At 48.0% G+C, this 27,216-nt stretch overlaps 1 protein-coding gene across 4 annotated transcripts in view; it reads right to left on the bottom strand.

Moving 5' to 3' along the window:
* Nucleotides 1–6,021: 6,021 nt before the first annotated feature.
* The window catches only part of LOC135896388 (ninein-like protein), a 317,995-nt gene continuing 296,800 nt past the window's right edge, over nucleotides 6,022–27,216 (bottom strand). Inside the window, exons 9-16 of one of the 4 annotated variants that reach the window (XM_070521839.1) lie at nucleotides 24,299–24,376; nucleotides 20,161–20,199; nucleotides 16,468–16,880; nucleotides 15,042–15,341; nucleotides 13,981–14,255; nucleotides 12,123–12,304; nucleotides 10,205–10,350; nucleotides 6,022–7,088 (exon numbers count right to left, since the gene is read on the bottom strand). In XM_070521839.1, coding sequence (XP_070377940.1) covers nucleotides 6,858–7,088; nucleotides 10,205–10,350; nucleotides 12,123–12,304; nucleotides 13,981–14,255; nucleotides 15,042–15,341; nucleotides 16,468–16,880; nucleotides 20,161–20,199; nucleotides 24,299–24,376 — 1,664 coding nt within the window. In that variant the 3' untranslated portion in view covers nucleotides 6,022–6,857. Of the gene's footprint in view, nucleotides 7,092–10,204; nucleotides 10,351–12,122; nucleotides 12,305–13,980; nucleotides 14,256–15,041; nucleotides 15,342–16,467; nucleotides 16,881–20,160; nucleotides 20,200–24,298; nucleotides 24,377–27,216 lie in introns of all 4 variants that reach the window. The other 3 variants (XM_070521838.1, XM_070521840.1, XM_070521841.1) reach the window with 3 other exon arrangements.

The following is a 27,216-nucleotide window of genomic DNA, read 5'->3' on the forward strand; positions in this document are numbered from 1 at the left end:
AAGACCCGCAAACACCACTTACCCACCACCCCCTCCCCTCCTCGTATATATACCACGGGCACCCCAGTCTAGCGCGAGCAGCCTTTGAAAGCAAGCCGGGACAGCCGTCTGAGCAGCAGCCAGCGTCGGTCCGTCTCGGGAGCCCAGTCGGGCGGGGGCCGTCTGCAAGTGGCACGCCGTGGGCGGCGAGCCTTTCTATGCAAATGAGGGATCCGCCACGTCAGGGCCGAGTGGCCGGCGGCCTGCACGCCGCGCTGCAAACAAGGCTCGCCTCGGGCGACGTGCAGACGTTGAGAGGAGACGCGAGGAAGAGGAGGAAGGACGGTGCGAATGCATTAAGCGCTGGGCTGAACGGCCGGGCCCGCGGCGATTCTCGGAATAAGTGCGGTGCCGGATAGGCCGCGAATCGGACTACACGCGCGCTCGGCCGAAGCCAGGTGGGAAACGGCGTCGCGACGGTAAGCCCGCGTGATAAGACGCGTAAGGCGATTTTAATGCGAAGCGTTCCTTGGCCCATCCTATACAGGCACTTTGCGGTAGGTGCTTAGGTTACCGTCTCGCCGTGTTTCGGCCTCTCTTCAATAAAAAGAAGAAAAAAAGCATCGCCCAGGCTGTGGGTACAGATGGTTAATCAACGAAGCTGAAATGTGCGGCCCCGGTGTTTATCACTGGGTTAATCCCAACGGTTCGTGAAACGACGGCTTGCTAGGCTGGCGTATCCTCGGCACGCAGTTGCTGCTTGCGGTCGACTACACGAGCCTGTTCTTGTGCCCACGCTGCCGCACCGGCACGTCGTAGACGAGCTCGTTCCCGGTTCTGCTCGCGGCCTTGCTGATCGAAAGCTGCCTGCTCCTCGGGAGTACGTATGACGCGTGGCCTACCCATTTCGGAGTCGCAGAGAAGCTGCTGCGCACGCGCTCGGCTGTGACGGAGAGAAACGGCGTCACTACTGGCGCAGCCAATCGCGCGCCTTTATTTCTCTTTTTTCTTCTATAGCATGCACATGGGGTTGCGCTGGAGGAAGTTTTCGGCGTACAGGCGCCATACGGAGGGACGGACGAATCGGCTAGCCATATAGAGCTCCGATGTAAAACATTCAAACGTCCGATGGTGGAATTGGGCGTCCGACTCCAGGCACAGCGGCCCGAAAGCTCTAAACGTTGTAGGCCTCGATTGCACGCGTATATCTCACGTGTCAACGCCAACTTTAGTTAAGTCACATAGCATCCAATCACAGCACGAGCGAGACCATGTGCACACGCGCGCAAATTTTCAGTCTTTCCTTTGCGCCACGACCGTCAGCGTGCAGACCGCATGCAGACGCCTTCGGTATCCTGCGACTTTCCCCGAGTCTTTTTTTTTGTCTTGGTACATAGCTAAGGCTACGCTCTCTCTGAAAACGCCAACAAAGTGGAGTTCTATATAGCGTAAGGCGCCATCGAAGTTTTCTACTAATCTTACTGTGGAGGCACTGACGCCGTGATGGTTTCGCTATCATGTCAATGACTGGTAGACTTGTACAATTTTCGTGCTTGCAGCCTGAGGCGCTGTTTTGGCGTTATTAATGCGAAAGAATTATACGCCCCACTAAGCGAAAATCTGGCGTCATCGTCGACTGCGTGAAGGAGCGATGGTACCAAAAATGGCCGAAGGCGCAGTGAGCAAATGCACGTCCAAAAAATGCTCGAAGTCAAATTTCTCAGGGAGGTTCCTCTACACAAATTAAATTAATGGCTTCCAAAAGAAAATTTTGCACAGTTCGGTCTGGGTGCGAATCGAAACCGCACCTCCGGGATGCAAGACCTAGGGGTGAGAGACCCGTTGAAACTTGAGCAGCCTTAAGTGTATCTGCCTAATTTTTCTTATACTGCTTATATTCTCCTACGTTTCCAACCAATCGTGTTTTTGTAAGCGCATGGAGGCAGTAAGCCTCCGCGCACATTATTAAACAATGGAAACTGCTGCACTGATAACGGAGCTTTCCGTAGGAACTGATAAATCTGCAAATCAACAAAGTCGTTTCAAGGAAAAAAGGACGAAACTTAGGGAAATCTATGCATTAATAGCTGTTAGCTGAACCTGCAACTACACATTTATCGGTCCATCCCTCACTGTGGTTACCTGTGTAACCGCAATGGGGTTTTAACCACGTACCATCCACTATGCCAATGCCGGCTGAACCACCGTATACGTGCAGCTCACAATAGCGCCGGAGTTTCCTCTAGTTACTAGTGAACTACGTGCACAGCAAGGAAGTTCTAAACAAAACAAAAAAACTGTCCTTGGTACCAAGCAGAATAGCATCGCAGGTCTGTATCTCTGACGTAGTTCACCAGAGGCCGGCAAAACGAAAAGTAGAAGCGGGAAAGCTCGAAAGCCCGCCCGAGTCGGCTCACTTTAAAAAGGTTTCGTCTCCGCCAGCCAAAGTAACCCGGCCAGTGCACGTGACTTACTTTGCACAGTGCGCCAGTACTTCCAGGACCAGCCACGCTTGTGTTTGGTGGGGTCAGAAGCGCTTCATTTGCATGGAAATTAAGTTGGACACGCGCCCAGTGCGGCTTATTTTCACAGCCACGCGACCTCTTCTCCAATTCTGTCCCGCACTTTTCGTATCATTTGTACCCCTTTCTTTTCACTACTCTGTCTGCTCCGGCATCTCTTTCGGCTTCTGGAACGGACGCCATTATCCTTGCCTCTCAATTTCAGGCTTAAAAGCGGTCATGCTACGCGCAAGGAAGACGCAGCCACTCGAAAATGAAGTTCATTGAGCTGCCGACCTGTGCTTTTCTTGCGTGGTTAAGGCTCGCACTCCGATAGTTCGAGAGAAGTGGAGGAAAGTGCAGACGACAAAATTGCGGTCGTGTGTCGTCTGCTCTGCCGTCGCAGAGTTGACAGCATACGGTGCCACTCGCCGTAACTTGCGCAGGAAATAGGATCCATTTAGCAGAATACAGGATTACGACATTTAGTAGAATATGTTACTTAGTCAACTGCAGAGTGTAATTTGCCTTACTCAGTCTACTGTACGGAGTGATTTGTCTTGCCAACCTACGTGGAGTGGGGGGCTCAATGCCTATGGCTATGTGCTGCTGAGCGCGAGGTCGACAGTTCGAATCCAGCTGGCGGCGTCCGCATCGCGATGAGAGAAGAACGCAAAATCCTCGTGTCTAGCTCGTGATGACCACGTGAGACATAATTCTCACGTGGTCAAAATTAACCCGAAGCCCTCCACTATAATCTGCCGCTCATAATATACTCCGTATTTCGCGACGCTACACCCCCCCCCCCCCCACGGAACTTTTGTCTTGCAAGTAGTGCCCGTGTTTTTCGAGTAACCAGCCCGCCCCACCCCTCCAAAAATGCGGAAATTCGCAATGTTCCAAGTGATCTTGAAAAATAAATAAGGCAAGTGGCATGATGGTGGCACTTCGTGGCTTACCTGGCATGTACTGGCACCAATAAGAAGAACAGAAAGCCTTCACGATTCAACAAAGTTTTATTGGCGCCTTTACAAGCGCTATACAATTTCAACGCAACGCTTGGGACGGAGGTTCACGATCATCAAACAACCTCCTTCAATGACGCGTCGCGAGCTACAGTGTTTCAATAAAGTCAGTCATGCCATCGTTATGAACGTCTTAACCCTAATGCTAACTTTCAAAATTGTGAAAAATAAATATGAAATGCAGCGAAAAAAAATAAAGGTGAACATCCTGAATCAAAATCCGCTGCTGAAAGAAATAGAGCACTTCCCGATCGCCGTAGCTTCCCATGAGCGCTACCGCACCTCTTGTAGTTGTATCGGAAAGACAGTTAACATATAGAGCAGCGTGCGTGGAAAGTTTCCGTTATGATTTAAATCACATCGAACTACTCACAAAAAGGCACTGTATTCGATTGAAGCTAATTTGAACGCTGAACACCCGGCAAATATGGAGCAATACACATGCTCAACTTCTCCAGTAAGAGGCAGTTCTAAGAAGAGCAACTTAACTGCGCACCACGTGATCAAAGTTCAATACGGAACGGCGTACCCGGTGTCACACGCTTAAACATGCACAACCGACCTGTTCAGTCTTAGTTTTGACCCCACGCTCTAGGATTTTTGTGAATTTTATACACATGAATGCGGTTTAAAGGTCTGACTAAGTGACCATTGGTCTATGCCTTTCCGTTAAAGCGACGGATGCTCAAGAAGTCCCGGCAAAATGGAAAAGTGTTACAGAGAGAGAAAGAATGGAAAAGAAACAAGATTTGGAATGATGCGGGCGCATTCGATAAGGAACAATAGGTACCGCAACATCTCTGCCAATTAGGTCATAAAAAGAAAGGAGAAAGAAGCCGCAAGTAAGTTCAGAGGACGCTTGTTGCCTCACCAATACGCCAAGTTCATCAACAACTTATATTAGGGCAAAAAGACGAAAGCAGAGATGAGGAATTCTGCGAGGTTACCTGGGCTCCGTAAAGAGGGTGGTGTAGAACGTGCTCAAGAGCGCGGAAAGAACGTGTACCCCACAAATCTAGCGCGTGCATTAGCGTTAAAGATTACAGCGTTCCAGGTATAGAAAAGTTGCCGTTTAATCGTTAGGAAAGTCTGCGCTAAAGAAAGAAAAACCTAGAAACGTTAAACAACGGCTCACTGACCTTTCTTGACCATGATCCTAAGTGCAATGCAGAAAAATTTCCGCACGCACGCATATTGCACGCCGCGTTCGCTCCGCTTAGCTCGCCCCACTGTGTGCAGTAAAAGAACAACGCAACTGCTACTCCGAAACTGCAGATACTATATGATGAACAGCTCCCATATGACGGACATCACGCTGATATGTCTCCCGCTTGAGCCCAGACTACTAGAACACGAAGCTTGTACAAAACAGGCTGGTAACACTGAAACGGTTTCTCACAATGTTGAATTGCAAGACAGCCACGAATTTCCCCGTTTCGGCACTTCTTCGTCACTTCTCTTAAGATGTTATCGATAGCACCAGTACGTCAAGTTTAATATCGATACATTAGTATAAACGCATATTGCACCGTTGTAAGCTCTCGCACAAAGTGTAAACGACGCCCATGTGCACCTGAATGGTCAGTATGGGAGACACTTCCGTCACCGCATGGACGACAACGCCCTATCATTGCGATGTAAGTCGGCAATAAATCAAGCTGTTGCCTCCGCTAAAAGACATCGCAAAAGGAACGCTGAATAGCCGCTAGAAGGCAAACGCGCAGCTTTCGAACGAAGCACTGAAGAGAATACAGAAGAGGAAGCAAAAAAAGAAAAGAAATGAAATGGTGACTAAGAGGCACTGTTTTGTCAAGCTAAAACAATGTGCGCGAATAGCTAACACTGGAAATGGTAAGGCTCAAGGCGTTATCGTGGTTTGTACAGCAGAAGTTGATACAAAGGGCTTACGGCAATCACACACGGGTGAGCGAGATCGGAGCTGGTACTTAGATGAAATTGTCTACATAACATTCGCACATGTGAAAGGACACTTGGTGATGGGCGAGACCTGATCTCAGATGAACCGACAGTTTGGGCCGTGGGCCTAAGTGCAGCAGACAATTCAACATCTTGTAACAAGGGTTCCAACAACACCTCACTCTCGGAAAGATCAGAGCAATCGCCAATGAATCCGTCTCTATTTTGTTAAACGAGTACATGTAGCAATGAATTTAAATAGTGTATACACTTCCTAGAACCGATGAAAGAACTGTTTTTTTTTATAATCAAACGCAAAATTGTTTTTCGGAATTGGCGGAGAGGTTTTGTTGAGAAACGTCCGAGCATCTGCACCATCTGTTGCACAGTTTGCCGAGCAGATGTTGAATGTAGAGGACATGACGTCAATGGCACATCCATCCTCTAGTTGTGTGCCGAAATATATGGGCACAATGCCTTCGAAATTTACTTTTATCAAGATTTACTGGGTCGGGACACATGCGACTAAAGGACAACATATCAACGGACACTATGAACAATCCTCTTTGTTGCAGACCATTGTAATTCAAGACCACGAGTCGAGATGCAATTAGGTTTAATGTAAAAAAAAAAACAGTTTAAAAGAATGGTACAATTCTTCTGCCTCTGTCTTTTGTGTGAAGGCAGCGAGCAGCCTCTGTGCTTTGAGACACCTGTGTGAGACACCTTACCAACCAAGGCTAATAGCTACTCTAGAGATCGGTTCTAAGAACGAACGGTCAAGGCTCCCTCGTCTCACTCTGGGAGTGGGATCACTCCGTAAAGTGCGGAGTGGATTGCACAAGCTGCAACACAAAGTCGCGCACAGATATAATTTTACCGATAAGCCACCAACGTAGGTACAGCTGACACCTAGGTATACGCGATTTTGTTGAAAAAATAAAAAAAACACACGAGGCTCTTCAAAAAGGCAAATACACTATATGTAGCAGTAGCTCACAGACTCCCGAAAGAAGGTTTCCGACCATCAGTGGTCTCGGCACGACAGTTCTTTACTGCGATAGAATGAGAGAGAAACGAGAACCAAAAAAAATGAACACACAGTTCACTGTTCAGGTCCGCTGCACCATGAAGACATGCACACTTCTTTATGACACAATGTCGACTCCACCAACGCTGCCGGCCACAACCAATTCTCGCCGACAATCACTGGTGTTTCTGACAACGGACGACGCCTATCGGCACCGACGTCGACATCGCTAACGCTGCCGGCGCCCCCTGGCGGCGAGGCGGGTAACCCAAAAAAGTTCAAACAGCAGTTTGTACTGTTCTTCTTCCTTTTTTCGCCCGAAATGAGAACTGTAACGAGCACAGCGGTTGGGGAGTGTTTTTCTTCTTCCATAAGAACGGAATAGGTGGTGGGAGGAGGAGGGGCTCAGGCGCAAGCCACCCTGGAGCCGTCGACCGCGGCCCTCGTGACGTCAGTGAGCAGCTTGCTGAGCACGCGGCACTTGTACTGCAGCCGGGTGCTGTTGTGCTCAGCTCGTCGGCGGCCGTCCTCGGCGCGCTGCAGTGCGCGCAGCAGCCGAGCGTTCTCGACGTACAGGTCGCGCAGCAGGGTGTCGATCTTACTCGGGCCGACCGCACTCGGCTGATGCTGCTGCTGCTGCTGGAAGGATTTTCGTGTTTTTTTTTTTTTTTTGCGAGGGTCCCAAGAAGGTTAAAGTGCAAGCAAGGAGACGTTCGAAGCGTGTGTCCGAAGTCGGTTGGGCGAGGGTGAGCGAGCGGGGAGAAATGAGAGAGCGGGTGAGTGGTTCCAACCGCGTTTCGCAGCAGATTCCCAGGAACGTTAGTGAGAAATGAAGAGGAAGTTGATAGCGTCAGAGATAACGACATCAGAGATAACGGCAGAAGAGATATACCCGCATAAGGGGTAACGGCACAGGAGAGGTTGGGATACAATATAAAATGAACGAAAGTGAAAAAAAAAATCGTAGAAAGTGACACCACGAAAGGCAGATGATGAAAGAAGCAACGTGAGAACACCGGTTCCCGGACGGCAGTGACATTGAGTTCAGAAGAAATGTTACGGAAGGTTCGTTTGGTTGTTGGTGCGTGCATGCCAAGTTAAGCGTGCAGTGGTTTAGCAGCGAATGCAAGAGTAGCGCGACCGGAGGCCGCGTAGAGTATAATGCAGGTCATGCAGCAGGTCAGAAAAAGGGTAGCGTCGTGATGCGTTCAAAGGGTTCGATGAGTGAGAGATCGATGATCCACGGTCGAGTCGGCAGAAGTGATTTTGTCGATTGACGAGGAAGGAAAAATAGGGAGGGAAAGAGAGAAAACAAAGAAAGACATGGTTAGAACGAATTCCAGTTTCACAAAACACACACAAAAAGCAACAAAATAGCACAAGGTTTTACTTGCACACAGGGTTTAAAGTGGATCACCGGCATGCTTACACAAAGAAACTCGCTCAAAACACAGTGCTGGGTTCCTTCATAGTGGCAAGCTTTATTGTGTGAACATTTGCATCACTGCTTGAACAGAGCTGTGATAAAAGGTAATTAGCGGTGACAAGAAGCTAAGTAACACTAGCCTTTCCTTAATGTCAATACGTTTTGTATTTCCCGTAGATGACGTCACATTGAAACAGACTGCTGACTTTGCAAGCACACAGTCACAGTGATATCCCAGGGCGATAATGAAACCACGATTGGTTAAGAACACCTTAGAATGTTTCACGAACTTTACGTTTCAGCCAACCAAAATGAGAAATCTTGTGAAATAAGTGATTCAAAGACTAAATAGTTAAGACATTTGTATTGGCCAGTGTAAATGGATACGTTGAAGTGAACCCTACTCGGTTATGATGTCGTCATACTCTACGCATCGGCACATTTTCCCAAACACTGGCAAAAGAAACAGTTACCGAGCCTGTACTCTCCTACTTCGAGCTTGCAGGTATAAAGACTTGCAACAGCGTCTTTATGTAAAGGCACTATATACGCATCAGACAAGTTCATTCGTCTGCAGACTTGCAACACCACACGCATTAAACATCTTGCACTCATCTTTCCGCACATGCCAAGCAAGCTTGAAACTTCTTCGCGTTCTTAAAGTTGAGAAAACAAGAGAACAGCAGCTGGCGCATTAAGCAAACTCAATAACATTCTCGCTGACAGTGAAAACAAACACAGCGCTGTCTTGAGTGGCTTGTGATAAAATCGTAAAATTCTGCACGTAACATTCAGTTGTTCGGTGGAGTCCCTACGTATTGGACAAGTGCAAATTTAAAAGTGCGAACGTGAATAGATTAAAAATGAAATTTTGAAGACGATCACTAGAAATAGCCAGTGGATACAGCTTATATGGTTCACATTTATATTTTGTTTTTTGTTTTATACCCAGAAATGAGCAGTTCTGAATGACAATGCCAAATTAAACAGAATCAAGTGATACAAGGTAAAACGCATCTGTTACATCAATATTTCCGAGTGGAGATGATATACACAAAATATGAATCGAGCAAATGTGATGGCAGCACAGTCTTCAATATAGTTAAAAAGAATAAGAGTAATTAATAGGGATTTAACAGTCTCAAAGTGTGCAGTTTCAAATAAAAATGGACAACACAAACTTTTCCTCAAGTGCGAGACTGCACTTAACTTTCGCATGACGCTTTCACATAAGTAAATTTAGTTTCAAACACTCAGTTAAGCGTGACAAACGTGTGGGGCCTGCTAGTACATGCTTGCTAATGTTTTAAAAAGCCAGGACTACAAGTATTTCATCGCAGCACGCACACTGGCAGTGACAACAGATTGCAAGCAAAAAACAACTGAAAAAGAAGAAACACAGTGTAAAACGTTCCGTATAAAAAATTAAATGGGCAAGAACATCGTGCATGCATGATCCATCCATCAATCTCGCCGAGAAAGAGCGCCCATCTTCGAGTAGCATTGAACACTGCATCCACGATGTGTTAAAATTCTGAGGCTATGACCGACTGAGTATAATGAAAGTGCTCTACAATGGATGTATGAGTGAGAACGGGAGTCGAGGAGGTGTTGAGAATGTTCACGATGACTAGTCTCTGATACAGCTGCTGCGGTGGCACGGCGAGTTTTCTCGACGTTGAATTCGCCACCTCAGGAACACTCGTGAGATTGCTTAGAGATGACATGCGACACATTGAAAACAGTACAGAGCACATTCGCGTCCGAAGATTGGTCGATCGCTGCGTTTAGAACTACCAAAAAGGCATGCTGGGTAGTAGGGTAAAAAAACAAAAAAAAAGAAAGCCGATATTCTTGAGGAAGCGCAAAGTTTTCGAGGGGGACTTAACTGGTGAATGAATTCACACAAGGAATTATACACTGTGGCATCCTACTGTGCTGTCAAAATCTGCCATTTTTTTTTTGCAGTTTGATCCAGTCAAGAGAAAGCGCGGCTGCCCTACTAGCCAATCAGAGCTGATGGACACACGAGGGTGAACTTGGCAACATGGCGGAATTAAAAAGCAGTGTCTGCGATACAGCATCCCTTTGGGGGAGCTTTCTGAGCTGTGTTACTTTGTTCACAAGAGCTTTCGCTCTCGCACACGTCTGTCTGCCGGCGCTAGACGCCACGCGGTCGGGTCGGTTCGCAGAAGAATCCGCGCGTGCTGGAAGCGGCGTGCAAAGCCAAGCCAAGCGCGATCCAGAAGACGAAGAGCAGCGGCCGAAGCCACCATCGCCACAAGAAAGCGACCAAGCGGCAGGCGAAGGCGTCTCGGCTACGAACCTCGCATGGCTGCTGTTGGCTAGCTGGCCCGGACTGCTGCTGCTGCTGTTGATGATGATGTTGATGCTGATGCTGCTTCCGTAGCCGCTCCAGCTCCTCGTTGTGCTGAAGCTCGCACTCCAAGCGCTCCATCATGTGTTTTTGCTCTGTGTCGCGATGACCACGACCGTTTCGACGAAAGGCGAGGCAGTTGCAAAAGAAAGACGAATGCAAGGATTGGGAGAAATGGTAGAGGAGGAGGGGATGGATGCAAAAAAAGAGCATGCGTTAGCAACTAACGTATTAGTGACACGACTGCACTGGTTATAAAACTATGATGCTGTCACTCGTTGTTCAGTATGCAGGCACAGGGGAGTTGCGAAAGAGCTGGTGTTAAAGCCTGTGCTTACAGCAAAGTCAGAGAAGGCCTGGGCCGAGCAGGGTTTCGTACACTGCAGCACTTTAGCGTGCAGTGAGCTCAATAGACAGTTTTAATGTAGCGTACTCTATTCCATTGCGTACGCTAAAAAATAGCGGGTCGTCACTGCGCATGCGCTGACCGCTAAACGAAATAGCGGGTATAGCGGGCGTACGCAACGCAAACGAGTTAGCGTTAGCGTTTTTGCGGGGTTTGCGGAGTTTACGGGAAACATGGCGGCGATCCCGGCTGCCCGCTTCGAATTGAAGTTGGCGTTGCTTTTGTAAAATGCACTTCGTTCGTAGCAAATGACTGTGTAAACGGCTTTCGCTTAGTCTCAGGCCGCTTCGACGACAGAGTATTATGGATAACTTCGTGGTGTTTTCGAGATCGCTTCTCGTTTCGAACGAGTCGAAGCCTAACCAAAGGAACGTTCTAGATGTCAGCGCCACCTATCGCTACAGGCGCGAAATAGCCGCAACGACGGAATACGGCCTCAGAGATCTGAAGATATCGTCGGCCAACTAAAATTGTCGAAAACGTGCGCTGCTTAGCGTACGCTATTTTATAGCGTATAGCGTACGCTATAGTTGCGTACGCTAAACTAAAACTGTCTAATCAACACGCTACTTTCTTAAAAAGGGATTTCCATACATGCTGTGCTGCTGCGAGTTAACTGCACGACAGGCACTGTGGTTCAAGCTTCAAATCAAACGTACATTGCAAAGTTCAATGCCATCGTGCACGGACATTCGCAAAACAGCTCCGAAGAAAATATGACGGACTCGCGATCTTCCAACTCCTCTTACTAGAACTGCGTCGCACATGCTACAAACACGTAAAGCGACTGGAACCTGATAATAACGACTGGTGTGTCACATGTGCACGCTGAATCGGTTGTTCTGTGCAGCGGTGTTGAGGCCGTATACAGCTGAATTTATGATTCCGCGATGAGCAGCTCTTCCGCACATAATGTGAACACAGCCGGAACAAGAACATAGGCACACTTTGCTGGGAACATTGCCGGCGAGCGAGGGCAACGTGAACCGCGGCCTGTTCCAGGCAACGTAGGGTGCTACGGCATGATGCACCTACACTGACGCGAGAACGAGCCCAACGCTCTCTCAAGTTCCACACTACGAGTTGCACAATGCGACGGCAGCCTATTAAAAGCTGATCGTCACAGCGATGCCAGAACGATATTACAGCAGTGTGAAGATGTCGCATTCTAGATTTTAGGAAATGCCACGTCGGTACACAGACATCTCATCCCTTCGCTCATTACCACTGCCGATTATTTTCACCTCAGTCGCTTGTACATGCTTTAACTCAACAACAACAACAACAATAATAATAATAATAATAATAATAATAATAATAATAATAATAATAATAATAATATAAACCCAACAAACTACATCAGGTGCGCTGCCTCAGCGTTTTTAAGGACATACCGATTTACGCAAGCTTCCATCGTGGTAACACACACACACACACACGAGTGAAAGTCTCGCCACTCACTGAGGCGCTGCAGCTGCTCCTCGCAGTTCTTCCGCAGCCGGTCGTGCTCCTGCAGGTGCAGCGTCTCCAGGTGAGCCTCGATGGCGCCGATGGCCTTGCCGATGAGGCTCGCCAGCTGCTCCTGGAGCGAGGCGCCCGACGTCACGCTGTGCGGACTCGCGCAGCCCGGGTCGCCGCCATCGCTGGGCGTGGCAGAGATCGAGAAACAAGGAGAGACGCTCAGCGTAAAGGAAGTACCACGACGCGAAATTTTTCTACTTTTCTCTTTTCTTTCATTTTCTCTCGTTAAATGACGGCACAAACCTTACAAAGCTTCGAAATAATTAAACGAACAGCTCTAAAGCAGAACCTGGACATCAGAAATCAGAAGGAACGTAGCGCGGCGCCGACACCAATTGGTTTGTTATATTACTATGATACCAATTACAGGGATGCTCGAGGAGAATGCACAACACCACCGTGATGTTCTGCTTAGAGTTCACATGCGATAACGTCCTATGGCGCCCCGCGCGCAGCATGCTGTGGGTGCGAGAAGAAAAGCGCGCGCAGCTGAACCGAGAAGGACGGCGGCCTGACGCGCTCCGCCTTCGCGTGCGCCCAGTGTTGGATGTGACGTGAACGAGCGCGCGCTAGGAGGGGGCCCGGGTGAGCGCGCGTCCCCTCCTTTAGGCCGGCCGCGGCGGCGCTGGCTGCAGGCGCGGCTGAGCGCATGCGCAGCTCGCACGGACACAGTTATCTCGGAGGAGGTAATCTGCGAAGGGTGCAACACCTGGGCGAGCCGAGATGGCTGATCGTTTCGTGCGCGCTGCGTTCTCGCGAGCGTGACACCGAAGGTCGCGCAATCTCGTTTCGGAAACGCGCTATGAAGCTAGAGGTAGCACGAAGCGTTCGCTCCCTTCTGCCTGCGCTCTTCGTGACGTCAGCGTTGCGACAGATGGTGTACGCGGTCATCGAGTGACAGCTGTTCCTGTTTGCCTATGCGAGTAACACCGTGCTTGCTAGATTAACTAGTAAGCGAATGTATACTGAACTTCATAAATTTATACGGTCGATGAAACTGCAAGCCTTACGTCGCGTAGTTGCCTAATGTTTTGCTATCGCTATCAATGCTTCGCCTTTGAGGTGAAGCTGCGCATTTTCTTAAACAGACGTTTTTAATGTGATTTACAGACAACTACAACACAACAAAATGGTAACAAATAAGAAACTAAATGGCAAATGCAAAACCTGAAAGCGATATTACTACAATACACACGAAAGGCACTAGAAAATAGCAAAGCGGACATCATACACATGCTACATTAGAGCTTGAACGTTTCAAATTCAAGAACTTCTTTTTCAGGCACAGTAATAGAAGGTAGGCTGTCGAAGATTTATTTCCGCAGTGTTGGTTTAATTATGTTAACCAAATAGCGCAAACCAATGAGCCGCTCGAAAGTAATACTGCCAAGCGTCGGAGCACGATAAATAATTTATTGAAATACTTGTTCTCACGAACCAGTTTCGGTTTGGGCTTCACAGGTCACGTATAATGACGTCAGGATACACTGACTCGCTCCGTTCCTGTAATCGCTACCGCTGCCACACGCGAGCGCAGCCAGATGAAGCGGTCGTAGCACATTTGATTTTATCAACAGCGTCGCCATAGGTAGCCTTACTTCTACGCGGCGTGAGGAAACAAGCAAACTTCGTGCTCCTTCATGAGGTCCTGTCAATGCTGATGACATCAGGTTCGGCATTACAAGACCAAGTCTAGTGTGAAGTTAAAATGTATGCGTTCATCAACGTTCACAAGTGCTTAATGTGTGATTCTACAGTGATTCTCTTTTTCAGATTTTTTTTTCTTTGCGATGCCCACCTTGGCGTGCAGCTAGCGCCCCCTGTGCCGGCCTGGTTGCGAGCGCCCCCTAGCGCCTCGGCGTCACCATCGGTGCCAGCGGCAGCGGTGGTGGTGGTCCACGCGCCGCATCGCAGGCACTGCCTGAGCAGCTGGCAGATGTCCTCGGTGAGCTGGGCGGTCAGGTCCTGCGGCCTCTTGAGCTGCGACTGCGGGTCGCTGTCTCGCCGGCTGGGCTGTAGCCTCAGGTTCTGCTCCAGGCTAGTGCGCAGCTCGCGTTCCACGTCGGTGCGAACCTTGGAGAGGCGGAAAGTTGAACAACATGAAGAAGGGGGGGGGGGAGAGCGAAGAGACGAAACCAGAGATGGTGCAAACAGATGCACGTATTGTTTGCTACCCTGAGGCATGGATCGAGGGACTCTCGCGGATGCCGACCCCGCCCTCTAGAACGCTTCTTCACTCAACACTCCACCTCGATCTAAGAAAGTAGACAGAAGTGCCACACACCGCACCGAAGTGGCCCCTGCAATCCAATGCACCTAACTGAAGTGGCCCTGTGCATAACCTACCCTAAACTAAGTTATACTACTTTAATACGTTCCCGAAAGAAAATTTTGTAACCTGATCTTTTCGGCCGCCAAACAAATGGACACGAGTGAAGGTGTGGTCGGCAAGCAAATTGTTCATTGTGAGGACTGCAAAGTAGCGTTATTTAAGCGCAGCGTCTTCTCTGATCATGGGGTCTGCTGATGTAGAAGAAAATAAAACGAAGAAACGGAAAACAGTAGACTGGAACGGCGTATCCCTGCTGACCAACTCCTCATCACAGGGAGCATCAAGGGAATTTTCTGAAGAAGCGCAGTCTTCTACAATCGAGGGGTGATAGAAAAAAAAAAAACGTGGAGCTGGGATCGCCACAGGCATAGGTTATGACGTGGCCACGGATTACTGTAGTCTGCCGACATATAACAAGCAAGCGAAGAAACAAACAAGCCCACAGACTGCTGCGTAACGATCGCGCGACTCCTAAAAGGGGGCGTGCCCGATCTTCAGAAGGAGTGGAGAGAAGGGCGGCCCCTCACCTTTCGCACGAGGTCCTGCTCGACCTGACACCGCACCTCGGCCAGCTTGGACTCGTACATGGCCTGCATGCTGGGCGTCTCGCCCTCGACGCCAGCCGCCGAGGAAGCCTCGGCGTCGCCCTGCAGGCGACCCACGGTCCCGCTCAAAGCGGTCGCATCCGCCAGAGAGCGCTTCAGTTCGTTCAGCTGCTTCGCCTTCACCTCGATGCTCGCGAGCAGAGCTTCCCGCTCCGCGTTCCAAGCTTCCCGCTTGCTGTTCGACTCGTCCGCGGCCTTCTTTTGAGCTTCCTCCAGCTTCGCCTGGGGAGGGAAAACATCAGCCTCAACGAAGGTCACGTCGGAAAAAGCAAAGGAAAGAGGGTTTGTTTCCAGGCCAGCTGAAAGTGCCAAGCATTGCGGGCGAGTGTAGCTGGCTGAAGACGACAGTACGCCCGAAGAAATCGATGGGGCTATCGTTCGGGAAGATAGCTGTTCCAGGACAAGTCAGGGAGGTTTCGCGGCATTTACGGGAAGTATCGCGTTACCATCCGACTCATTGTTTCATTGGCAGGTTACAGGGAAATAAAAGTTGTAGTTTTGCAAAATTTTCGAAATAGGGACAACGAGGGATGCGCAACACCGAAGAAAGTGCGCTCACGAGTCTATCTTATCCATTTCATGCCCCAGCAGTGCTTTCTCACACCTCCGAATATCACACCTCTGATTCCGCTTTCACACCTTCAGTTCCCCACTACCCACTCGCACACATCAGTGCCCGTAGACAAGTTTTCTGGATCAACCCAATCCCTGCTCGGAGTGCCCACGTTCACCTCCAATTGCTCACACGCACTATCGGGAACAGCCGAGTCAGTTTCTTTCTTTCTTTCTTTCTTTCTTTCTTTCTTTCTTTCTTTCTTTCTTTCTTTCTTTCTTTCTTTCTTTCTTTCTTTCTTTCTTTCTTTCTTTCTTCCTTTCTTTCTTTCTTTCTTTCTCTCTTTTTAGAGCAGCAAGTCGTACCTCGCGCCCAATTTCGGGGTAGGTCCACACACAAACTCCCAGAACTCACTCCATATTGTCTCTTCTTAGACTACTCACTCCCACATTAGAGTGCCCAAATACACCTTTTGCAACGGCCAACCAGTGCCCACTGACTCCTTTCAAGGTCCCAATACACTAAATGGGAACAACGGACTCCCACACCCCTTCGAGTAACCACTCGCAATCGTCTCTCCATACTCGGGCTCGGCCCTACTCGTACCTCGGAGTACCCTCTCAACTCTCCCCATCCGCGTCACACTTGAGTTCACTTGTCCGAGTGATGACGATTCTGGGTAGGCGCGCTGCCCGCATTTGTCGTTACACCCTCCGCTTTCGCCCTCGTTTAAATGCTCACTATTCGGCACATCGAGAAGACGCGCTGTCGCTGTATAAAGCGCAAAAGACTCGCCTGCAGCGCCTGCGCGGTGGTCTCGGAGGCCCTCTTCATCTCGCCCAGCTGCGCCACCTCGTGCTCCCGGGCGGACAGCTCCGCGGACAGCTGCTCCCTCTGCTGGGCGAGCTGGTTCTGCAGCGCCGTGACGTCGGCGCGCAGCCGCTCGGCGAGCACGCTGCGCATGCTCAGTTCGTCCTGCAGCTTGGCGATGGTCGACTGGGCGCAGTCGATCGAGTCCTTGTCCACTTCCGGCTGGCCGCACAGCTGGGCCTCGAGATCGGCGACCCGCTGCCGCCAGCGCTCCTCGATGTCGCGCAGCGCCTGCTCGAAGCGGGCCCGCAGCCGCTCCAGCGGCTCCCGCTGCGCCTCGCCCAGATCGTCGGCGTCCAGGGTCAGCTGGTACGCGTCGGCCACGCAGGGCAGGATGCCTGCGCAGTCGTCGTATCGCATCATTTCGTCGTTCTCGAAGCTTACTTTTTATTCCCCGCCCAACTCGAAGATGCAGGAAATTAACAAAACTGCTTATCTGTTTCCGCTTATTTTAAAACCAACGTTCCTTTTACCCCAACCTTGCCCCGTCGTCCTTGAAACTTACTTTCCGAACTCGAAGACGCTGGAAATTAACAAACATACTTATCCGTTTATCCGGGTTTTAAAACCCACGTTCCTTATAGCACCAACGTTGACCCGCCTGTGCTATTCTTCGCACTGCAAATGTATTTGTTACCCTATACATGGGCGTAACGTTCGAATTATGCGTTCGCGTTACATTTGTAGATAGTACAACAAATCGTAAGTAATCATTAGCAGTAAACCCATGGATCTCCGGAACAAGTCACGAGTTCAAGGGTCCCAACTGCATATACTGACGTATCACCATGAGGTTCTCAGTGATAAACTTATTTCCGATTTATCCTTCTTTATCTGCCACCTTTTTGTGAACTCCTGGTGCTCATGAACTCATCATGATCGACCCGAATTAAACGCGGTCTCACCAAGTTGGGCCATGCAGTTCAGTGAAAGCTACGGGTCCTCAACGTGTCCATTACCACCATCATTAGCTTACCTACCAAGTCCACCAGAGGTGCTAAGACCTTTCCCTAGGAAGGGTCATTGCCTCAGCCTTCAGGCAGGCAACCGTATTCCCGAAGAACTTCAAGATCTCAAACACATCGTCTAATATCTTGCAAGCACGAGATTGTGCCTCGCTTTCAGCGGTCGTCATTACGACACGGACTCCCGTCAGACGCTCGGGAACGCGAACCATGAGAACGACTCGGCAGTTGTCTTTCGCTAGTCTTCCCGAGCTCACCACCATTTTAATTATCACAGATGAATCAGCGTAGCGCCATCGGCGAATCCCTCTGCCTATGCGGACGGTTCTCGTCGCTACAGTAACACAGTTTTCGTTGTACTGCGCAACGCGGGGTCACTGAGGTGAAGCACGAACCCAAGGGGAAACGAAAAGTCTGCACAAAAGCTCTTCCCTGCACTACATGCGCCGACAGCGCCCCCTGACGTACGCGGCGCAAACACTGTCTAAACTCCTCCAGCCATACGATGCTCCGCAGCAGGCGATTATTCCTTAGTACACGTCTCGCTATTCCGATAGGCGCTTAGCGTCGCCTCTCCTATGCTTCTGAAAGGTACACTAAAAAGAAACGGCAAATTAATTCGAAATGGTAAAGCGTTCATTCAAAAGAATATTTTCGTTAATTTCGTGGGAATAGGTCGATTAAGAGAACAGGAAATGTAGAATCAAAGTTTCATTTCTTTTTTGTTTAGATTATCGCGCCGTGACCTAAGCACCGGTACCTCGCGTGACGTCACGGATTTCAACGTGTTTTTCGGCAGCTGGGCTATTTTGGGCACGACAGAAATCCCCGAAAATTGCCAAGTTCACTCTCTCTGGCTCCTTTACTTCCATCTTTACTCGCGGAAAACTAACGAGGCCCGAGCAAACAAGGTCAAAATCGATGACGTCATGTCGAGTTGGTGCGCGAAAATTACCGTGGCGTCGCCACCAGTATTTATTTGCTGCGTCATTTCTGGCTTGCCGAGTCTCCTTTCACGGTAAGAGTGGTCTTTTTTTCTATTTTTTTTGTATCTGTAGAAGAGTAACTTACCAATACAGCTTTAGCTGCTCCCTTTTTCTCTCTCTTTAGAGCCTCTTCTTAATTACACGTCTAGCAAGCACAACAAGCCACGGTACTGTATGGTTGAGCCGGAAAAAAACGAGAAGAATGCACGCTTTTTCACGTGAAAAGATTCCCCGAAGCTTCACGGAAGGATTAGCGCGGCGCACAATGGGGCGAGCTCTCCTTCTCCGCCTCCTCCTCCTCCATTCTGTGGAACACGCAGCCCGGATGTCGTTGACAGAGTGCGTAAGCGCGACTGAACGAGGACGTTTCTTTCTACGTCGTCGTTAACTCGTGCTTACGCGCTCTATCATGAATTCAAACCAACTAGCACGCCAACCCGTCTTAACGGATGTCCCTACCAATTGTCTTCAAGGGGAGTACGGTAGCGTGATTCAAAGACGGGACAGGAGAAGACACAAAGGGACACAAACAGCGCTAACTTCCAAAACTGTTTATTGTCGTGTACAACCAATTGGTTGTACACGAGGCACTGTATTCAAAGCTTTCGATAACTGCACTGCGCGAGGTCGGCGAAGTTAAGCGTACTCAATAAGCACAATAAGGTGTGTCGCATCCCAGTGGTGCACGGTACTTCTACCCTCACGATCGATCCTTACGGCGTTTAAACTCATCACCAAAAATAATAATAATTTTATCTTCTAATAATCAGAAGCGGTCGTCGCTGAAAGCACGTGGTCTGCGTGACTTTGGTTCCCAATGTAAAATTACAAGGGCGCTTCCATCTAGACGATGATATTCCACTAGTACGTGCACGCAACAGCTTCATTTGGCATGAAGGGTTGCAGATTTATTTATCCTTAGGCTATCTTAGAACTAAACTGCAAATATGTACTGTCTTAGTTAAATATGGAGATGCTTTCCCCAACAGTCAGCGAGAGTAAACATAAAGTCGTCCATATAGACTTCACAAACGAATGCTTATGCGCTAATTCATGCGGTTTATCTATTATTTACATGCGGCCGTCTTCGGTAGGTCGATCAAATGGTAAAAGGAGCGTTTGTAGATTTCTAAAAGACAAACTCCTAGCGAATTTACGTATACAACGCTAAATATTTTTATGAGGGAGGCTTGTGATCATCCTAGCAATCCTGCATTTTCCCACGTCACACTGCGACCCCTTCGCGACCCCTTCTCCACTAGGTTCGAGTTGCAGAAACCGAGAACACGTTAATACAAAAAAATATTAATTAGTGCCAGGAAATTAACTACCCCGAACTAGGTGATTTGGTAAACCGCTCCTCTGCCATCCCGATGCCACACATCTTGCGGCATCAGGATTCCGTCTGTTCTTTAAAGTCCATAATTGCATAAGGATGACGCTTTCATTATCCGTAAAGGAATCCGTAACTAGGAACGCCAAAATCTGCGCATGCTGGGCAGTAATAAATAGATAAAAAATGTGTTGCAATCAATAACGTTTTACAGCCAGCAACACAAAGATGAGAACGCAGCGAATAAGCGACGTGCCATGCGTTAAGCGCTTTAAACTAAATCTAAGTAAACTAGACACTTTAACTAGCACTGCGTTCAAGTTAAACGACTTACTATGAGACGAGTGAGCGAGCGTGAGTTCGTGCCACAAACCTGCAAAGAAGTTGCGTTAGAAGAGAGGAGAAGTCATTCAGCCATCACCACGTTTCACAGGAACAAGCCATGCCACATCGCCGTTTTGCACTCGGCAAGCTTTGCCAAAGGAAAGTGTTAAAGCAACAGCGCAAACAAGTACATCAGTCACCTCTCAATGCATCTGAGACATTGCAAGAAAGTCTCACATTGCACGATTAGAAAGCGCAACAGAAATGAAGAAGGAAAAGAAAAAGGAAGCAGTGATACGGAAAGAAGGGGGGATTGGCATTACGAAGTACATGATACGACAATGTGAAAGGGAACACCGCCTTTAACGTTTGTTCCTACCTTTTGTTTCAGTGCATGCGCTGAAGGAAGTTGCAATATTGCTGGGGATAGGCGGGCTTACAGAACAAATGTTCCCTTTCACACTGACGCAGCGTGTACAGCAGAGTACATTTTAAAAGGAACACACAATCAGCGCTTGGCTATCTATTACCGCTCAAGTTTGGCCTGAAGGCATGGCGACAACATTTTAGTGCGTATATGTCAGCCTAATGTGTCCCATCAGCCAGTTTCTTCCCCTGATAAAGCGAAAGTGCTTCAGTTATACAGTTGAAACTCGATTTAACGAAGTCATATGACCACGTTCGAATTATTTCGTTAAATTGGGAAGTTCGGAAAATTGAGTAAGGGATTTTTTGCACTCCTTCGAAATCTACCATTGTAACGTAGCGACGCCCAAAAGATACCACGGCCTTATATTTGCCGCTAACCTGAGCTTGCGCGTGTAGAAAGCCCGCGGGGGTGGTCCAACCACCGTTGCCCCTAGCGCCTTATTTTTGTTGTAGCGCAAGCTGAACAAGGACAACAGAAAGGCACATCTGGCACATACAGCGATAACTTTAAACAACAGATTTATTTCCCTTTCTTGTCGCTCTATATAGACCCACTAAACGTCATACAAGACGTGTAAAATTTCGGTAAAAATAAACTGGGAACCATAAGTAAGACATACGTTTACCGAACCACACGTTTACCGAAATTTTACACGCGTTCTAAGTCATTTCGGGGGTGTATATACAGCGATGAGAACGGGAATAAATTTGTCGTTGAAAGTTAGCGCTGTGTGTGTCAGATGTGCCTTTCTGCTGTCCTTGTTCAGCTTGCGCTACAACAAAATAAGATGTGCCGCACCAACAAGCCCCTATAGCTATCCTCATCCCCTAGCGCCATCTGGTGCGTAAAAACACAACCGACGCCCGAGTCCGTTATTCCGTGCATGGGGGCGGCGTACAGTCTCGTCAAAATAAAGCTAGGGGCCGTGACTAGGGTGCCTAGATGTTCTGACGTGACAGCGCTGGAGAGCACGCTTAAAGAAAAACCCGTCTTCGTGAAAATTCTAAGGAAATCACAGCTTTCTTTTTTCTACTCGTTTATCTGCGGAAAAGTTTCGTTAAATCGAGTTTAACGCAAGCTAGTTTCGATAATTCAGGTTGACGACAACACTGGACCGGCGGGGGAAATGAAAATTCCTTCGTTAGATCGGGAACTTCGTAAAATCGCGTTTCGTTAGATCGAGCTTTAACTGCGCTGGCTCTGTTACTAGCTAAGCGTTCCGTAAGGTACTGTTAAGATGAAAGAGTTAGTGGCAGGGTTAGAACATCAGTCACAGAAGATACAGCGCAAACAAAGCTTACTACCATTATTATTGTTAATATCATTATTATTGTAACAAAATATTCCTATTTTTCAAATTTAGCCAGCTCATATATATAAGTAGAACACGTGGTCAGTAATGCAGAAACACATGTAGCTCTAAGCACTGCGTGGAGCTATTGCAAGTGCAATTTCTTTATTCATTATTTTAGTCATTCAAACGAAGAAAAATGTTTCAGCCAACAAGGTAATTAGCACAAATTTCAGTTACTTTGACTAACATTTAAGACATAGAACAGCAACGCATGAATGTACAGCCTGCTTTTTCATGCAAATTTACAAAAAGAATGTATAAGAGCCGCTGAAAATCCAAAAACAAAGAAAAAGATTACTGCCTAAATAGGCGACAGTTAAAAGATCGTATAATCGTATAACTGCAGGTAGAAGTTGACATGGCAGAAATCAACTCTGCAGTTCCTTAAGAGAACAAGATAATATCTTCAAATACATTAAGAAAGCTTCGTAAAAGTGGCGTAATAAAGGATCTCAACAATCTCTGAGCAAGATAATGGGCAAGCAGGCGGGGGTGGGGGGGAGGGCATAATGCATAGAGAGTGCAAAGTGACAACACATGCACGACACCGATCATAAAGGAAAAAATAAAGAAATAAGGAATAAGCTCCGAGCCTAGAACCGATCGCGATACGCACGAATATAACGAGCAAGGCGGCACAGCATCAACAAGCAGTTCAGGACGGAACGACGCCAGCGTGAAGTCGGCAGCAAAGTGGGGACGACATTGAAGAAGCAGCCGCTACTTTGGAAGTGGAGGAGAGAGACACGGTCAGAGCCCGATAAAAGCCGTCCCACGAGAACGCGGTTAACGTCCATTCGCGCTATTAGATTTCACCGTACCACACGCCGCACTCTCCACGATCCAAGAAAGAAGCTAAGATAACGGAGCCTGCATTATGAAGACCGCTGAGAACGGGACTTGGTTCCTTCGTTTTTGTTCTTATTGTCTTTCGCCGTTTTATAATCGTAACGCAGGTGAAACGAAACGAATGATATAAGCACAATAAAAAATATATAAGAAAACGGAAGTTAACGATTATCAACACACTCAAACTGGCAAAGAAAAGCTATACGTACGCAGAGATGTACGCCCAAAATCGCAAATAAAAAAATAAAAATAAAACAGAAGTCCCTCGCTCATATAAGCGACGAAGCGGAACACAAGCACGGACAGTCGAGAAAACGCCGAGGGACCGACATACTGCGGGCAGCGCCTCATGCCGGCAATATATATATATATATATATATATATATATATATATATATATATATATATATATATATATGACCGACATACTGCGGGCAGCGCCACATGCCGGCAATATATATATATATAAATATACATATATATAAACCAAGGGGGGAGGAAGAGACACGAAATCCAACACCCACTCGTATATTATCGTATATTATGGCGATGATACATGGATCATAAGGCGCAAACAGAAACCCAAATTGTAAGGCAATCAACGCGATGAGCGAGAAATGATGATCTGACCAGGGCAGGTGAGGTGGTGAGAAAGCCGAGAGAGAGAGTCGAAAGATGACACAAACGAACGCAGGAAACGCGGGAGAGCGGGACGCGAACGCGAAGCAGAAGTACGAAAGAAGGCTTTAGCAGAAGACAAAGCGAAGTTAAACGTGATGGCGTCTGGAATGGCGGTATATAAGGGAAGGCTCTCGGCAAGAAAAGTTGGGGTGCTGCAGCTCTGAGAGCAGAAGGGCAGAAAGAGAAGCCGCTTGCCACGAAGTGGGGCTCATAAGTCAACGCGTATTATAAGGCAGCTTAGAAAAAAAATAAGAAACAAAAAAGTCTCGGCCGATGGACGGCAAAATGGCGGCGGCGCGGACGGCAGTTATGGAAGACAGAAGAGGAATGCAGACGATGCAGACGGCGGCGGCGGCGGAAGCAGACGACGGTGAAGAACGCAAACAGAACAGCAGACAACAAGCAAAAAGACCAGACAGGAAGCTAAAACAATGAAAATTATGGCCAGCGACGGAGTGAGCCGAGCGAGAATAGAAAAGAAGCAACGAGAGAAAGAACAATAAACCAAATAAAGGCGGAGAGATATGAAAGGGTGCAGTACGAAATGAACGACCCCACAAAATGGTTGAACCAACTCAAGCGTAAGTGGGTTCCAAGAAAGGCAGAGAGAGAGAGAAAAAGAAATGTATATTATAAGGAAGGACGTTAAGGAGCTTCACGTTCTAGCCTCCTTTTTCCCCCGCACATAATGTCGCGGGTAAAGAAAGGCGAAGACAAACGGAGACCCCTAGTGAACGCGAACGAGATTATGAACTAAGATATGGCTGAGAAGATAAAGAAGTAAACGTGCTCAAGACTGAGAGGCAGAGAAGGAAGGAAGTGAAGAAACCTTACCCTCAGAGCCAGTGCTCGCGGAGAAGCCGGCTCGCTTGCGGATCTTGCCGGCAATAGGGATGTCGTCATCCGACTCCTCTGCGGTGCAGGTAGGGGTGGGCCAGGAATACGGGAGAAATTGGGGAAAGGGGGATTGGGAAATTGGGGAAACCGGGAGCAGAAAGACAACGAAGGCACTGAGTAAGACAGCAATATGAGGTAACAGAGCGTGAAAGACCATACAGATCAACGTTCGCTTCATTTCGTTTTTTTTTTTGTTCTTTTGACCTTTTTGACACGTCTGCAGATCACTCGCTTCGTTTCCCTGGGACGGTGTTAGTTGAGAGGGTAATAAAGAATGGGAAGAATTACACATTTACCGACACAAAAAGGCTAATCCACAGTAAGGATAGAAACCGACGATGACCTTGCTGTGTGCAAATCTTCCTTGCGGTAAATGGCGACCAGCTATACCAACACTATGCTCTCACAATGGTGCGGACGGGTGTAAAACGCCTTTGCGCGTGAGGTTGATAGACCATGATTTTAGCGAACGGTACGAAGCTCTTCCTCGACTTCATCGTACGGACGGATGGACGAAACAGTGTGGCGGTGTTAACAGTATTTACCCAGGGAAGTATAGCACCTTTCTCCGAATCCTCTATTCAAATGAAGAGGGCCCTGCTAGTAAGTAACGCTTACAGTTACAGTATAGGCTTCTTTAGGGACCCACAGGGAAGCCTACAATGCAGCTCTAGTGACGCTCCCCAATTATTTGTACGCGACGAGAAGTCGATTGAGAAACGTCCCTCTTTTTGATCGGACGCTCAGAGCAACCGTTGCAATATTTCCCCCCAGAAACCGCGGAGGCGCGCTTTAAAGTACAAAAATGAAAACGCAGCGATCGTTTCGATCGACAGGCGGCGTTGGATAACCTACCTCGCCACTGTAGTAAAATCTGATTACCTCAAGCAGGCTCGGGGATTGTTTATCACCGTCTATATTCAAAGGGATTGTCAACAGAAATCATGATCAAGGAGCCTGTTTACCAAAGTAGAGCGGTAGAACGTTAAGTGGAAGGAGCGTTGTAAAATAAGGGGTAAGTATACACACACGAAAAAGGTTTAAAACAACAACAGCGCCACTAGAAATGTACAAGTTGCGCCGTTTTCGTTCAAAATACAATGTTGCAAACTGTTTTCAAAGAAAAGAACAAGATAAATCTACTAGACGAGTGTTACCAGCCGACTTCTGCTACTCGTTGCATAGCTTGCATGCAGTTGTCTGCTTCCAATCGGATGCCGCTGCAAGGATGTTCCACATTCGACGCCATGAACACAAGTGGCGCTGGCTAACACACCTAGCGCTAGGTTTTAGTACGTGCATACAAATTACCCAAGGAAGCGGACGGGGGGGGGGGGGGGGGGTTCAGCCACCGCAGAATTGTCAAATTTTCAAGTATTGTCAAGTATTGTCAGTATTGTCATGCGGAGGTGGCGAGTTCAGGAAGTTGCCCGTTCTTCAATTTTTGTCGCAAATTCAACCCTCACTGAGAATAGGCACTGTCCGAAACACCGTCTGTGATGCGTTTACCCCTGAGCAATTGCTTCCTGCGAGAGCAGTCAACGGGAGCATAGCCTTCAAGATTGGTTGAGGACACCGTCGCTGGGGCTTAGATTTGGACATAGTCTATTAGTGCTGCATTTCAGCCCGGACCTCCTCCCACCCCCCCACCAAAAAAGAAAGAAATTAGTTTAATTAGTCCTATTCTTTCCTTGGCTTTTGTATCAGTTGAGTTCACATCGCTGCTGCTAAAAAAATTGAGCCCCTCAGTTTCCCTGAATTCTGGATCCCGTCCTGACGTCAGGAAATCACAACGAACGGCTGTGCGAGTAAATAAAAAAAAAGAAAGCGGGAGATATCAAGCTTAAAGTTCGGAAACACAAGGACAGTTATGAAGTTTGCGGTGCTGGCGTTACTATAATAAGACAAAAAAAATAACTTGGGAAACATAAAGGACGCCGAGATTAAGCGCCAGGGAAACATGTCACCAGAATTTTTACGCAACTAACTAGATGGATGACGCCTATAAATAACACCGACAGCAGCCTGCGTCCTCAAGGGTGAAGCAGAAAAGAAAAGAAAAATTTGAATCAGTCGAGTTCCTGGGTTGGGCAAGGACGCGAAATACCGTAGCTTTGCTGCGTGTGTTTAACTTATGTTATTTTACTAGAACACTTTTCCAGAGCGTATCCTGATAAATAAAAAAAAAAACGACATGGTGCCACCTCTGCGTCGCAATGTTCCATGTCGTCTGGAAATGACGAATGAGACCCAGGGGGCGCTCAGGTGCAAGGTTCTCAACGGCGCCGCCTCGTGAGGGTTGAGAAAAATTGCCGCGAAAAAAGAAAGAAATAAAGAAAAACAGTGTCGGTGGTGCCAATACAATTTCGTTCGCTAGGGCAGGAAACGTATGCTTCCAAGCAGCACAGGACTGTACCGTACTTACAAGTGAAAAAAAAAAAAGTGAACATGCATATCTAGAATGTGGTGGCAAGCAGACGACATGGAAAAAACAACAAGAAGGAAAAGGCTAGGAAGAGGAGCGCTGTGGGTTAACGCAGACGACAATCGTGAAACAGACGACAACAGTGATACAGAAGACGAAGCAGAAGTGCTGCAGTTAGGAAGAAGCACATACGTACACCGTGGCTAAAACAAACGCTAGAGTTTAAAATTTAAAAAAAAAAGAGCGGACAACGTAAGAGCAGAAGTCGTATGGATCTGCAGAAGCGTATACGGCGGGAAAATATAAGCAGAAGTTAAAACTGACGTAAAACGTCTAAGAGGGACATTAAAGACAGATGAAATGAAGCCGCAAATACGAAAGAAGGTACGGGCCCAATAAATCGGGCGCTGCTTCCGGCAAAAAACTGAAA

This window comes from Dermacentor albipictus, chromosome 7, assembly GCF_038994185.2.
Source record: "Dermacentor albipictus isolate Rhodes 1998 colony chromosome 7, USDA_Dalb.pri_finalv2, whole genome shotgun sequence".
NCBI lineage: Eukaryota > Metazoa > Arthropoda > Arachnida > Ixodida > Ixodidae > Dermacentor > Dermacentor albipictus.